This window comes from Podarcis muralis, chromosome 8 (genome assembly GCF_964188315.1).
Source record: "Podarcis muralis chromosome 8, rPodMur119.hap1.1, whole genome shotgun sequence".
NCBI classification, from domain to species: domain Eukaryota; kingdom Metazoa; phylum Chordata; class Lepidosauria; order Squamata; family Lacertidae; genus Podarcis; species Podarcis muralis.
This window is the reverse complement of record NC_135662.1, coordinates 41,674,635-41,690,913: the sequence shown is the minus strand read 5'-3', so window position 1 is coordinate 41,690,913 and position 16,279 is coordinate 41,674,635. Positions and strand designations below refer to the sequence as shown.

Here is a 16,279-nt window from a genome sequence, read left to right as displayed (position 1 = left end):
GTATCTGAAACTTCAGTGTGTGTGTGTGTATTCTTTCCTAGTCTCCATCTTTGCATTCACAATATTAGGTAAATTAGGTCTTACATCAGAGAATTGCATTTTTTGCCACATACATATATCTACATCATTGTACCCCATGTTTATAAACAGAGAATAACTACAACTGTAATCCTATACATGCCTACTCACAAGTCCTGCTGAACTCAGAAGAACTGATTTCTAGGTAAACATGCATAAGATTGCCCTGTAAAACCTCTAATTCTATATTCACAATCTGTAACACAGATTTTAATCCTTCTAAATTGCTCTGGTCCATGGTGTCACGAAGAGTCGGACACGACTAAACGACTAGACAACAACAACAAGTATGCATTTAAAGAAAGGGAAATCCTCATGTTTTACATCCACTGTGTGCAGGTATTGCAGTTTTCTTTACCTATCTAACCACTATTTACAGCAAAAATGGCAATATTTTTATCACATGATGCCTTTCAGTGCAGCTATAGACAAATTTGCACTTTTTATAATTCCCACTGTCCTTCCCATTATTTTTCCTTTTATGCTCATTTTAAATGTTATTACCATCATGGCACCCATATACCTTAGGAGGGTAGGTATAGCTTTCCTGTAAGCCAATAAAACTAGACAGTGGGGTGGCTATTTGGGTAATACTGCCAGCACTCCCCACAGGACATCATGTAAGACACATTTGCTATAACAGTAAGTCTACCCAGGAGCAAGGAGCACAATTCAAAGTCTATCTTGTAGCATGGGACTCCCCACATACCAGCATAACACACTGTTGGAAGTCACTGAGTCAACTAATTAAAGACAATTTTATAGCCAGACGATTTGTCACCCTTACCCTGCACATACAGAATAGCCTGGAGGAAACAGGGGATCTCTGCACAGGCTTATTTTAAAAGCCTCTTTCTTTGGGGCCCATAAAAAAAACCCAACACAGCCTAAATACATATGATAGTAAAATATAATAACTACAATTCTTTCAGTTCAGCCATTCCTTTCCTCCAGTTGTACTTCAAGCTCCACATTTCGCACTATATCTACCGCCACTCTCTTGCTAGGGAACTTGCTATAGAAAACTCTGAAAAAGTTTGTTGCCTAAGGGCAACAATTGCAGCCAAACTCTGTTATAAAACCTAGTAAGTAGATACTTGCAACAAAACTGAGAGCAATATAGGCAGCACAGTGATCTTTCCCAGGACTTCACAGTTTCCAGTTATTTATAGTCCTCCATAGCTACTGACCTCCTTAGTTTCCTACTCCTCTCCCAGTGGAAGGTTCACAGGCTCAGTGTGCACATAACACTAATCCAAACCATGGTTAGCCATGAGAGTGCAAGTGTACTCATAGTAAAAATCATGGCTAACTGGCTCCCCACTGGCTATCTTGAGGCTGCTTACCTGGAGCTAAGCCATGGTTTGGTTTAGTGTTTGATCCCAAGCAGGATTCATGGTGTGTCTTGCCCAGACAAACAACAAACTGTAAACCAAGAATAAACCTCCAAGCAGCTAGAAAAGACCCAAATATATCTTCAGACCATCTCCTAAGTGCTTTATAATTTTAAAAAACATTTTGTAAGTGTGTATATTTTTAAGGCATTTGATAGAATGGGCTTGCTAGTAGGGATGGGCAAATTTGTCAGTTTTGGTTTCCCTCATTTCCCCATGTTTTCCAGTCTTAAATTCAGTTCTCCAAATTTATGTCACAATTTGCAGTCCCCCCCCCCTAACATTCTTATGAAACTTGGCCAGAATTTGAATCCTAATTTAAATGTATTTTTAATCTTTTGTTTAAAATCTTTTGTACGTTTCCGAGCACAATTCAAAGTGTTGGTGCTGACCTTTAAAGCCCTAAACGGCCTCGGTCCAGTATACCTGAAAGAGCATCTCCACCCCCATCGTTCTGCCTGGACGCTGAGGTCCAGCGCCGAGGGCCTTCTGGCGGTTCCCTCATTGCGAGGAGCAAAGCTACAGGGAACCAGGCAGAGGGCCTTCTCGGTAGTGGCGCCCGCCCTGTGGAACGCCCTTCCAGCAGATGTCAAAGCGATAAACAACTACCTGACATTCAGAAGACATCTTAAGGCAACCCTGTTCAGGGAAGTTTTTAACGTGTGATATTTTAGTGTATTTTTGGTTTCTATGGAAGCCACCCAGAGTGGCTGGGGAGGCCCAGCCAGATGGGCAGGGTATAAATAATAAATTATTATTATTATTATTATTATTATTATTATTAGTTGGAAGCCACCCATATGAGCGGGGTATAAATATATCATCATCATCATATTTTTCCCAATATGCAGTTTTGTTTGCCGTTTTGAGTAATACACATATTTTTGCAAGCATTTTCCCCTAATGTAATGGATTTTTATACATTATCTTCACTAACATAGCCATTTTATGCACCCCTTTCCCAATATATACATTTTTGTACACATCATTTGGTTGGATAAGTGCATCACAAAATTAAGAGAACTACGAACCTCAAAGGATAATTGTGCATCAGTTTGCATGTTGGTTCAAGAAGTGTGAATTAGGTACAGGGCCGTCTTACCCAGAAGCGCATGGGGTGCATGGCACCTAGGCGCCGGGCTCTCAGGGACACCAGGCCGAGAGTCCGGGGCCCAAGAGTTGAGTCCAGGGAAGAGCCCGCCCGTCAGCTGGAGCGCCACAGCAGGCTCTTCTGCTGTGGATGGCTCTACACCATGAGTTCGGGGGCGACTGAGCCAGCGAGACACTCGCTGAGCCAGCGAGACACTGCCCTCCTGCGTGCCTGGGACTGGGCAAATGGGGGGGGCAGATCTTTGCACCCCAGCGCTGCATATGCTTAAGACAGACCTGATTAGGTAGTTCTCATTAGAATGCAAACAAAATCAATCAAAATGGTCTTGTCCTGTTCAAGGGACACCAATGAGATTAAGAACCTTACTTCCATCCCTGCTTTCCCTCATATGCTGCTCAGTAACTGGAATGCTACCTCTCCTCCCCATAGGCTATTCAAAAAGGCCTTTTTTTGCCATTTAATGCTTCTGTGTATAGTATCAGGAGGAACAAAACAATCTTAAGTAAAGAAACATATCCAACTTCAAACAGACAAGTTTACCACCAATGCAATTTGATCACCAAGCTTTGGAAGATCACAGCTGACAGCAATCAGCAAGCACAGTCATGACATGACATACACAACATGTCCAAATACATACATATTCTGCAGATTTAGAAGGTTGTGTTTACTTAAGAAACATATTGTTTCAAACAATTCAACACCAGTTTCAAAATTAAATGATAAAGTCAAAACACAAATGATTGAATCCAGCTAAATCATTGTGTGTGGGGAACAACTTCAACACAAACAAACTTCTTCTCCTTCTCCTCCCCTCATGCACCCCCTGAGGAAAAAAAGCTACTGCAAAGGGCTGGGGAAACCCAGAGCAGATCTGGGGTGTGTGCCTGGGGTGAAAAGAGAAGTTCTCTTGTGCTTCCAGAAGTCATTCCCAGTGTGTGCAAGGATTTAGCTGGATGCAAACTAAATTGCCTTTGTTTATTTCTTCGATTGATTTACTTTTGTCTAAAAGTTTCTTCCATGAAATCTAAGTTTTTAACCAGTAGGTTGCCATGGATATGATATGATATTATACATTTATTTGGAACCTTTCATTGAAAAGGTATTAGCCAGAAACAAGTGTCAATTACTGTATATGTCGGGTGCACATTGCAACTTGATTCTATTCTGTCATGGGAGCCTCGGTGTTATCACAAGATCCCTCTGTCTTGTCTTCAAAAATAGCTGTTTCACATCCCAGAGTGAAAGATTTACAAAACGAACTATGAAACTTCAAAACTTAAATGTAAATGGACTGTGAAAAATTGTTATCACCAATACCAAGTCCCTTCCCCAAAGACACTCATTCCATTTTTGTGAACAAAGCTTTAGCCAGTTGCTGAAGCCCAGCACACTAAACTGATTAATGAATTTTCATGCCTGCACTGGAAGGACACTGTCTTGCAGGATATTTTGGAAACTGATACCTCCCCATGAGTGTGGCCTGAATGCCTGAGTCAAGTTCCATCTGGAAACCCCTATTTTGGCTGAAATATTCAAGAGCGCAGTCGGTTTTAAAAGAAAATGCACTTTCTCAAAAAATAAAAAGAAGAGCAAAAATAACTCAAACAACACAGACCTCGTTTTCTCTCAGGGATTTCTGTCTCTTCCATATACACTCTTCAAATGCTGTGTTATCCGTCTTTAATTTTTTTTCACTATAATCCAGCCGATCATGGAGAAAATCAACTAATGTTTGAATATTCTGCTCCTTTGCCTTTATTCTAGTGTACTTTTCCCTTTAAGAGAAAAAATATCATTACTAGAATAAAATGGTATTTTATTTCCAAGAAACTTGTCTTTAAGGTGACCTATAAAATCTCCAGGGGAGTTTAGCAAAAACAACAAATTGTCCCTTAGTACCTGTAAACCGCACAAAAGTACTGGGGGGGGGTGAACTTCTGCACACCTAAGAACAGCCCACTGGATCAGGCCAATGGTTCATGTAGTCTAGCAGCCTGTTCTCACAGTGACCAACTAGATGCTTGTGCAAAACACGCAAGCAGGTTTGGAGCACAAGAGCACTCTCCTTCCTGGTATATGCCTGTTATATTTCCATGCCACACTCCACTAAATAAAATCAGTCCAATCAATGCCAGATACTTCATGATATGAAGTTTCCAATCATTGCATCTTGAAATCTTGGTATAAATATCCAAAGGGACCTTTTTGAAAAAGGAAGCACACTACAGCTGTGTCCATTCAGCGCTTACCGGCATAGGGATGGTATTCTAACCCTGTAATCCTAAGCAAGCTTACTCAGAAGTTAGCCACATTAAAGTCAATGGGACTTGCTCTCTCGTAAGTGTGCTCAGGAGTGTAACCTAATGTTTGATACATGCAGTTCAAAACTTTCTCTTTTAAAGTTATTGTTTCATGCTCTCCACTTCTCCAAGCAGTAGGCTGTTCCAAGGAAGGTTTTCAGGGTTAGTCTTTTAATGAAGAAAGAGTACTGGAGACTTGCGGTATTTTTCTCATATACATTTATTTACAGATATGTCTGTATAGGTGATGAGAGACGAGACATGTAAGGTTATAGGCAGGCAATGCTAGTGTAATGGGCCATTAAAAACCACTAAGAAAATAATCTATTTGTACACTATGTGTGCCTGCAAAGAGACTATAAGGAAGAACCATCAGATTGTGCCCAAAACAAACACAAACAGCAAACAAACAAACAAACAAACAAACAAACAAACAAACACCCACCCCACCACAACCTGGAAGGAGGGAGAGAGGTTTCACTTTATTGGTGAAACAGAAAAGTGTGGTCCTAATTGTATGTGTTGTTATAGCAAGCCTACTGTTAGGTTACATTATTTTATAAGAAAGATCTTTTTCTATGGGTTTCTTAATAAATAACATAAAATTCTTTGCATTTAAAGTTGCAAAAGAAGTCATCAACCAGTTTGCACCATTAGGCTTTGAACTCAATATAAGATAATGAATTGTATGATGGTAAAGGTAAAGGTACCCCTGCCATTAGGTCCAGTCATGGACAACTCTGGGGTTGTGGCACTCATCTCGCTCTATAGGCCGAGGGAGCTGGCGTTTGTCCACAGTCAGCTTCCAGGTCATGTGGCCAGCATGACTAAGCCGCTTCTGGCGAACCAGAGCAGTGCACGGAAACGCCGTTTACCTTCCCACCGGAGCGGTACCTATTTATCTACTTGCACTTTGACGTGCTTTCAAACTGCTAGGTGGGCAGGAGCTGGGACCGAACAACGGGAGCTCACCCTGTCGCGGGGATTCGAACTGCCGACCTTCTGATCAGCAAGTCCTAGGCTCTGTGGTTTAAACCACAGCGCCACCCGTGTCCCTGTATGATGGCATCTCACACCAATTAAGATTACATAAAACCTTCGTGCACTCCAGCCTTTAGTACTGGATAGGTGTGGGAGAGTGGGCACTTTCCCCCACTTACGGTGGGAGTACAGAGTTGTCCAGGTGACACTTTGAAATGCCCTGTTGAAAAAAACCTCTAAGCTCATCTTCTTCCACTGGTTGGAAGCAGGTTGTGCATTGTATCTTCACAAGGATCTTCTTAGCAATTGGATAGCTGCAAAAAGGTGCCTTGGCATGTTAATATAGGCAATCAAACCTACCCTCTCATGCGGAATGGTTGGGGAAGATATGGGAGATAATAATCATGCATAAATTAAAATAAAATAAGTCAGTTGAGAGGTCAAAGGATCAGTCCTTACCACTTTAGTTTCAGGTCTGTGTTACACTGAGACATGGGACATAAAAAATTTTAAGCCCCCTAAACAGTTTCAGTCACTCAAATTTGCTTCAGGCATTGTTATAGTTCTGTTGTTTTGATCTACCATGATATATGCTTTGGTTTGTAAACTGTGTGGCTTGTCCTAATATCCCCTTGTTCGTAGCCTGTTTTGTTGTTGTTTCATTCTTGGATTTCAATACCAGCTTTTATAGCAATGCTGTTTTACTTATACAGAGAAATTATTTCCTTATTATTATTAAAGGTCAGCAATGCTTTTTTTATAAACCAACTCTGGATTTTCTACATTAGACCAATTATTTATGAGATAGTAAGTCAAGGAGCTACTTTTAACATGAGTTGTGCATGAGACAAGTAATTCTTTCCATAAGCTCCATCATATGTAAGGTTACTCCAAAATTCCTTGGCAGAAAATCTTTTTTTCTCTTTTCCCACTTTGACCCTAAAGATCAAGCCTATTGCAGCATATGGTTATTCAAGGCTTCCATGGCCTGCCATATATTTAGCTGAACAGAACCTTTTTCTGTTTTCATGTTAGAATTTATCAGTCCCAGGAAATGAAAACTCACATTTCTTTACCCAAAGAAACAAACAAAACGAATTATTTTCAACTAATTAAAGATGCAACTGACCATGAATTTTATTAGGTTGGGGCATGCAATTCTAATGCCTAAAATACAATTTACAAGACAAGAATATTCATCATGAACCTTTTCTACTTTTGCATAAAATATGAAAAATACTCCTTATTTATGGATAAATATTGTTATGTTCTCTTCAGATAATATGGTATTAGTAATACATCAATATTGTGTTCATCATTTATACTAAATTTATGTATTACCTTCACAACTTTATTGAAATGGAGTGTCTTACCTTAACACTATTACCTTTGCCTCTATGCTAGCCAGCTGTTTTTCCTTTACTTTGCTCATATCAGCTACTTTATTCATTTCATCTTGGAATTTTGCAATATTTCTGTTGACTTCATCAAGCTGGGTCGAAATATCTAAATATTTCACCTGAAAATTAAAAATATACATACACTTCTGAAGTTGGGAAGATATCCTGATATTGTGTTTTAAGTGCACAATTATGTGCGACGATGCATGAAATTGCATACCCAAGAAATAGAACTGTTTTTGGAAGTGCAGTTGAAACATTTAGTGCAAGTAGAATAATGCCTTTTCTGTAAAGGCACAAACTTGTACATCAAAGTTACTGTTCCCAAGTGTGTTTTATGAACTGACAACCAGAATTCTAAGACTTCCAAAATATGTTTTTTAACATCAGCACATTGCTCAACATCCCTTTCTCAATAATACACATGCTCTTTTCAGTCATGTTCTCATGTACAAAATACATTAGTTTTTACATTGATTATGTTATTAAATATGATGAAAGCTGGTGTAGTGTGGAGGGTTCTGAATGTAAGCTGTGAAGCTTTGAATTCCAGTTCAAGTATCATGACTGCCACAAATTCGCAAAATGTTCTTAGGCAAGCCACCATATCTCAGTCTCAGCTCCATCAACTGCAATATGGTTATGATAATACGGACCAATCTTGCAGGATTGTTCTAACAGGCTATGTGAATGCTGCTGCTACATTAGATCACAGAACAAAGAAAAGAGTCAAAGGACACCCTCATGTTAAAGCAGAATTCTGCATGAACTAAATGATACTGGCACTACAGATGATCACAACAGGTCCACTATTCTTTTGCTATGTTTGTTTAAACAAAAGTCTTCATACATGTATGCACTTTGATGATAGCTATAGGAAACTTTAATATCTTCACCTCCTCTTGTTTCTGTGATTATGGGATAATCTAATGAAAGATCATAGACTGATAGTCAAATGTCAAAATCCAGTGGCGATGACTGGAATGCAGAAGCTAGGGATGCTTGAGGAATTTTGACATGGACTGAATTGATCTGCATCTCCTGGGCTAAAATATAACAGAAAGATCAATCAGATTTTAAACTTCCCTGAACAGTTCCCAGCTGAAAAAGTTCCAAAGTGAGTTTAGAAATAATATAGCTACACTCCTGTTATTGTTTGTAATATTACTGTTTTGTATAATTCAGGAAACTTAAATAAAACACACACCTATTCAATTTGTATTTTCAAAGGAAATACATTAAATTATCATTTACAACACTTCCAGAAGAGTCACATTTGAACTTTGTGAACTCTTCTCCTATTCCACCGAAGAAGCTCTACTGAACTGCCCCAGACTTAGTGTAGAAACAAGGTGGAACACAGCAAAGAGACAATCTACAACACAAATATATCCTCCTTTGGCTAAAGAGAGCAACAGATCCCTGACTGGTCTGATGGCATAGAGACTGTTATTGCACAAAGTGCAAGGCTCTTGTGAACTACAAGTGTGCGTCCTGCAAAAAGACAATTGTTACACTGAGAAAGGCAAGGAATGAGGCCCAGCGGATTGCCAGATGATGTAAAATGACAACTGGCTAAAGCATTCAACTCGCTGCTGATATTGGCAACACTTGCAAGTGTACAAAGACATGAAGAAAGCCTTTGGACCAACAGTCAGGCAAATTGCACCACTGAAAACCTTGTCTGGAAAGATCATCACACCAGTAGCAAGCAGATGAAGCGATGGGCAGAGCACTCTCAAGTACTGTACTTGCAGGAAAACATGGTCTCTGACACAGCAATTGACAGTATCTATACCCTGCCTCTTTTGGAAGAGATTGATGTCCCTCCCTTCCTTGACAAGCTGAAGAATACCATCAACTCTCAGGCATGTGGTAAAGCCCCACGACAAGACAGAATCCCAATAGGAGTGCTGAAAGCCAGCTTCAATTCCTCCCTTGTGACACACCTCCATGGCCTCCTCTTGCAGTGTTGGGAACAAGGGTCTGTGCCACAAGACATGTGTGACTCCAGCACTGTGACCCCTCTAAAAGGAAAAAAGGTGACCACCGTGACTGGAATCTCCCTATTGAGTACTGTGGGTAAAGCCTTTGCCAGTGTAGTTTTCAACAGATTACAGTCACTTGCTGACAGGGTCTATCCTGAATCACAATGCAGCTTCAGAACTCAGAGGTCAACAGTCAACATGATTTTCTCACTGTGCCAGCTGCAGGAGAAATGATGTAAGCTTCACAAGATAATTGTGTCCTTCCACAAGAATATGCAGGGCACCATCCAGTATGGTGGCTCATCTTTGGATGCCCTCCCTATAAAGAGTGGTGTGAAATGGCTGTGTTCTTGCCTCAACTCTCTTTGACATATTCTTCTCCCTGGTGCTCTTATATGCCTTCAGCTTAACTGAAGATGGTGTGTACTTTCATCTGAGGAATGACCAGAGGAAGAATGACCGCTGGGGGAGTGCAGAGATAATAAACACCATGGTGCATCTGCTGCAGCACAACCAGATGCCTTCTTTTCTGCCCCATGTGCAACAAAACATGTCTCTATTGTTTTGGTCTCAACAGCTATAACTTTCAAACAGTTTGACTTCACCCTGAGGCTGTCTCCCGAGACTGATGGATGCTAACAAACAACGTTGATTTCAACATGGATTTAGGAAACCATCACAGATGAATATGGAAATGGGATGGAGCAGACCACTAATACTACTTGTTGTTATTTTCATTTCTATTCTGCTTTATATTTATAAGGGGGGGGGGGGAATCTCTAAGAAGTTTTCAACCTACATTAAAACAGCAAATAAAACAACCCAGAGTGAAACATTACTGAAGGAAGACAAATATAAAGTAAACATTCAAAGAAACATAATTAACAGGAAACTAAAATACCTAAAATATTTTAAAATAAAAAACATTGTGAAGGAGATCAATTATAGAATGCACATTTTATTCAGGAAAATTAGCAAAATAAAATGGAATATTATAAAACAACTTCCTTAAGCAGTAGGAGCCTATCCAGACAACTAACTTTGCAAGTTACTACCACCACTATGTATTATGAATGGATACATGAAAAAGACTGTCTTTTCCCCTTTTCCTGGTGCACAAAGACCCCTCGGATAAACAACCACATGTACTAAATGATCCTGCATATGCAGTTTCTGGAACTAAACTGGGGGTCACATGCACAGTGCCAAACAGATAATCAGTAATGTAACTGTCACAGCAGGAATCATCTGCTTGGGAGAGAGAGAGAATAAATCCAGGATTCTTTTTCAAACTGTCCCCACTGAGGAGGGTGGGAGGTCAGCATGGTTTTAGGCTACCCCATCACTCCTGGAGCATGACAATGTCAAAGATGATAATGCCATCTGTTGGGTAGCCAGGCACTCAAGTAAATACAAGAACATGGCACTGTGGATCACCGGGGTGTGCATGTACAAATCTGAACAGATTTATTGCAGCTGCAGCTTTAATCAATTAATTGGCACAATTACTCAATGTACGGAACCTGAATGATTGGCGAATCTGATAACAAGCAAAAATACTAGAACTTGGGACAAGGGCCTGGAAATAAATCTGCATCCAGTGTAAATATTTTAACAGAGCAGTTCTTAACTGTCTGCAAGAGCAGTTGCACATAGATTGGCCCAAGGTCAGCCAATAAGTTTCATGACCAATCACGGAAGTAAATGTAGGTTTCCTAACTCCAACTGCAACACTATTTTGAGCAATCTCTCCAAATGTGTTAGTAAGGAACTGCACAGAATCTCGGTGCTCATCCTGTTCCTGTACCCATTTGTAAAATCCTTTAACAAATCAACAGATTTACTGCAAGTTTTTCATTGCATGCTGGTATTAGATATTGTATAATATTTATAAAACCTGGAAACAATCTACAACAAGCCTGGTTCCTAATATGCTTTCAAATCTAAGTGCTTGAGAAGAATTTACTGAGGACTGTGGGCAGAGCATAATTGTAAACAAAAAACCCAAAAAGCTCACTGCTTTCATTAATAAAAAAAAAAGCTTCTAACCAACCGGCTTAACTATATGAACTCAATAATTTCTCCCTAGTATTTTCCATCAATATCAATGGAATAAATAATAATGCAAATAAGACATTTTTGTACACAGGCCTATCGGTAAAAGCACATTTATATAAATGAAATGTTCAGTAACAAAAGCCAAAATGATTCCTTGGTAGCATAGGCAACTTGTAACTATTATAGTAAACATACACCATAATTTACAAAAAGATGCCATCTGCTGTGCAAAGGTGCAATCAGCAGGCTATTTCTATGATGGACCCCTTTTATTCCTTATTTTGATTTTCGCCCTTACTTTTCTAAAGCCCTCAAAGCAATAAGAGCTGGAATGGCAAATAAAGAAGGGCTTCTCAGTGACCCCAATATAATTCTCTTTGCACTTTACCTCATTCCAAGGCAATGGACCTGTTAAGTTAGTTTCAGCATGAAGTGAAAAAGTCTGCATATAGAAATTCCGTGTGTAGCCAAAGTAACTGAACAGAAAGTACAAGCTAGCTTTTCAGAGTAAACCATCAAAGAATGGTAATCTAATGTAAATAAAACCTGTTAGTGCTAATATTAAGACATTCACCTGTGCATCATTTAATAAGTTCTGGAAATGTTTCTTCTGTGCTTCTAGCTCTTTAAATTTTTTTGCTTCCCTTTCATCAATTTTCTGAAGCTGCTCATTCAACTGGGCAATTTTCTGAAAAATATAAACAGACAAAAGACCTGGCAATAAGATCCCACTCATTACATGCACAATGTATTAATGGTTAAACATCTTTCTTTGAACCTCAGTATTTATGCATGAATTCCTATTTTCTTTACAAGTAACTTTCAATATAATTATATTTGTAATACATTTTTAATCATATTTATATAGATAGATTAGGGACGCGGGTGGCGCTGTGGGTAAAAGCCTCAGCGCCTAGGGCTTGCCGATCGAAAGGTCGGTGGTTCGAATCCCCGCAGCGGGGTGCGCTCCCGTTGCTCGGTCCCAGCGCCTGCCAACCTAGCAGTTCGAAAGCACTCCCGGGTGCAAGTAGATAAATAGGGACCGCTTACTAGCGGGAAGGTAAACGGCGTTTCCGTGTGCGGCTCTGGCTCGCCAGAGCAGCGATGTCACGCTGGCCACGTGACCCGGAAGTGTCTGCGGACAGCGCTGGCCCCTGGCCTCTTGAGTGAGATGGGCGCACAACCCTAGAGTCTGTCAAGACTGGCCTGTACGGGCAGGGGTACCTTTACCTTTTTATATAGATAGATGGCAGGATACTATTAAGTAGAGAAAACAGTTGCACTGATCCAAATGTTGTAGACATATAAAAGTGGTTCCTCCCTTTCAAATGACCCAAATGATTATTGCTTGCATCAGTGCTAGCACTGGATTTTGGGGGGGGGGGTCCTTTGGCAAGATGCCCTCGGGAACAGGTCCCTTAGTGCTCTCACTTCATACCTATCACTGCTTGCCCTCTTCCTCTAATCTCTATCTGTACAGTTGCCCACAAAGAGAATGTAAGGTGCAGCTTGAACTCCTCTTTCTTGCCATTGTTTTGTTTGCTCACACAATTACAGACGTTACTGTTTTGATACAAGTTATAACGGGCTAATGGTAGGGGTAAACAGTAAGGATCCACAGGAAGCGCTAGATTTGGGAACCTGTCTCAGGAAGTATCCTATTACTCCAATGGTCACTGGTGGATGTTGACCTCAGCCTTTCCATAGAGGTGGGTTTTGTTGTTGATTTGTGGGGGTGCAGCCTCTTCTCCCTGGATGGGAGATGTCTCCATTGGTTTGCATAGTGGGAGGGCTGGTGGATAAACAGCATTGATCCACATGAAAAACAGTTTGTGTCAATATCCCTCCACCAAATCACAATGCTCTGCAAAAATAAATCACTATTAAAACCAAGACCTATCAGTCAAAATGAATATCCCTCCCCACTCAATCTCAGGGTGCTAGTTTCAGTATTTATATTTTAAAAAATAGAGCAGTCACTTAAAAAAAAGTAGTGTTTTGGTGGCACTTAAGTTCACAGAGTGACTCAGAACTTTAGGGAGTCCTTGATCTGAACTGAAATGCATTCTTTATAGCACAATCTGACTTCTTAATGAAAAATCCTCAGCCAAATATGCCCTATTCACCTAATTATTCAGCAAGTACACAAAGCCAATGCACACCTCTAATATACATCACCACTAATAAAGAAAGGCAATTTGGTGGTGATGGTGGGGTTGTCTATTATTAGAACCGTTTGAAGCACATTTTAGAATTTCTGTTAATACAAAATTTCACTATATTGCCACTTAAACATACATACTTTGAGGAAACTCAACAGTTCCACTTTACTAGCTAGTTAATATTGTTTTTGTCTGTTATACTATGTTGTGTATTTTTGTGTGTATTTATTTTGTAAACTACCCTGTGATGCTCAGAGGAAGGATGTTACAGAAATGTTAACAATAATAACATAACATCTGTAATTAAAATGTGTGCAGCAAATAGTTTTATGAACACCACATAAGGAACAAAAAAAAAGTTCACTTAACATCTACTTATGAAGATGCTTTCATGAACTTTGTTTCCAAGTTTTTGAACCAAAATAAACATAGAGTTAAAGACAAAGATATATAACTCTTGCCACACCCCCAGTAAGCCTCCAAAAGACTAATGAGTTGTTCTTTGTCACATTGTTTCTACTAAATTTTTCTTGGGGAAGGGCAAACTGCATTAGTCACTGCCACTAACATGCTATTTTGAAAATACTATTAGTTGTGTGTGTGCTTCATTTTACAGAGGCCATTACAACTGGCACTATCAGCTATTCTGCATGTGATTTTAAATTATATCATACTATTATATTTAAAACTATACTGTATATACACAAGTATAAGCCGACCCAAATATAAGCTAAGGCACCTAATTTTAGCACAAAAAACTGGGAAAACTTATTGACTCGAGTATAAGCCGGTTCACCACACCACAAACCTGGTAGTGGCGGCAGCAGCGGAGGAAGAACAAGCAGCCCAAAAGGGCTGCTTTCGGGCTACCGCCAACAGTGGCAAAGGTGGAAGAGGAGGAAGGAGAAGCCCAAAAGGGCTGCTTTCGCAATGCTTGTTCCTCCTCCGCTGCTGCCGACAGTGGCAAAGGTGGAGGAGGAGGAAGGAGCAGCCCAAAAGGGCTTCTTTCGGGCTGCTTGTCCCTCCACCGCCGCCTCTGTTGCTCGCAAGAGCAGGCATAGAAGCCGTGATTGGGAGAGGCACAGGGCAGTGCAGCTCCTGTGCCTGCCCTTGTGAGAGGCAGGCGGCAGCGGCGGAGGGACCAGTGGCGAGAAAGGGCTCCTTTCGGGCCGCTTGTCCCTCTGCCGCCGCAGCTGCCGCCCGCCTCACTCGAGTATAAGCCAAGGGGGGCTTTTTCAGCATTAAAAATGTGCTGAAATGTTGGCTTATACTCGAGTATATATGGTAGTTACAACAAAAGTTGGACTTTCAAGTGATTTGTGTGTTATATTAATTCAAATGCCAACTTGAATGCCTCCACTTTCAGTGAAGCTTAGCAAAGTTCTCCCATTTTATAGGAAAGGGGGAAAGAGTCAGCACTGTGGTGCTGCCAGTTTTAACTTACCTTAGAATATGCTTTTTGAGATTCATCATTTTTTTTCATCAATGCCTCTTGTTCAGCCACAAGCTTGTCAATGTCTGCTAACTTCTTCTCAATCTTTTCTTGCAACTTCTCAAATTCCTTCGACTTTTTTTCTAGATCAGTCCGCAGTGCTTTAACCCTTTTCTGTTTATAATAGAAGGAAAATACATAAACTGAAGTAGCTCAAATGCAAAAGCAAAGGAAGAAATCCAGCAATACTCTGTTTGCTTCAGAAATATATAACTGGGAGAACTTATTTTATTGGATAAAAATGTAACTTTGACATTCATGGTAGTTTCTAAGGCTCTGTACATACCAAGCATTTCCCATTGGGGAGCACTGGGGATAAAATAGACCCCATAGCATAACCACCAGGGTAGGATCAGAACTACCCACAATTCCTATTCCACAGAGCTGATCCAGGAGAATACCATGGTTAAAGGCAGGGCTTTTTTTCAGCTGGAACTCACCAGAACTCAGTTTTGGCACCTCTCAGGTGGCTGCCATTGCTGTTATAAGAGAACAAGGGAGGTGTTTGTGGTGTGTTCTGGCACCTCTTTTTCTAGAAAAATAGCAGTGGACTTAAAGGTATTGAAAGCCCCAGAAAGATAGAGACACAAGAAAAAGGTATCCCTCCCCTTGTTCCACTTTCTGTAAAGGTAATCCATCAGAGCAGCCAAGGCCAACTCTGTACCATGGCCAGATCTGAACCCAAATAGGAAAGGATCTAAATAGTTGGTGTAATCCAAGAATATTTGCAGCTGCCCTCTCCATCACATTCCCCAAGAAGGGCATTTGCAACTGATCAACAGTCATAAAGCCCAAGGGGTCCAGGGCTGGTTTCTTTAAGAGAGGCTGGACAACCACCTTTTCAAGGCAGCAGGTACCAGCACCTCACACAATGAAGTGGTAACCATGCTCTGGACTTAACCAGTCAAAGCCCGTCTGCTATATTTAATAAGCCAGAAGGGACGGGGTTGAGAAGGCAGAGAGCCTTCTCAGTAGTGGCGCCTGCCCTGTGGAATGCCCTCCAATCAGATGTCAAAGAAATAAACAACTTTTGGACTTTTAGAAGACTTCTGAAGGCAGCCCTGTTTAGGGAAGCTTTTAATATTTTATCAATCATTGTATTTTAATATTTTGCTGGAAGCTGCCCAGAGTGGCTGGAGAGACCCAGCCAGATAGGCAGCGTAATAATAATAATAATAATAATAATAATAATAATAATAAGGTTGGGCATATAGCTGCAAGCACTTTGTACAGCTAACTGCATAAGCTGAAGACAATCCTGTAACACATCACCAATTAAGGCATTGGATACTTCATCTGGAATGGCAATAAC

At 40.4% G+C, this 16,279-nt stretch overlaps 1 protein-coding gene across 3 annotated transcripts in view; it reads right to left on the bottom strand.

The window, feature by feature from the left end:
• Nucleotides 1-16,279, bottom strand: part of CCDC178 (coiled-coil domain containing 178) — a 127,466-nt gene that overhangs the window by 82,711 nt on the left and 28,476 nt on the right. For all 3 annotated transcript variants that reach the window (XM_028737063.2, XM_028737067.2, XM_028737070.2), the window contains 4 exons: nt 14,920-15,081; nt 11,888-12,001; nt 7,241-7,386; nt 4,202-4,361 (listed from right to left, as the gene is read on the bottom strand). In XM_028737063.2, coding sequence (XP_028592896.2) covers nt 4,202-4,361; nt 7,241-7,386; nt 11,888-12,001; nt 14,920-15,081 — 582 coding nt within the window. The remainder of the gene's footprint in view (nt 1-4,201; nt 4,362-7,240; nt 7,387-11,887; nt 12,002-14,919; nt 15,082-16,279) is intronic.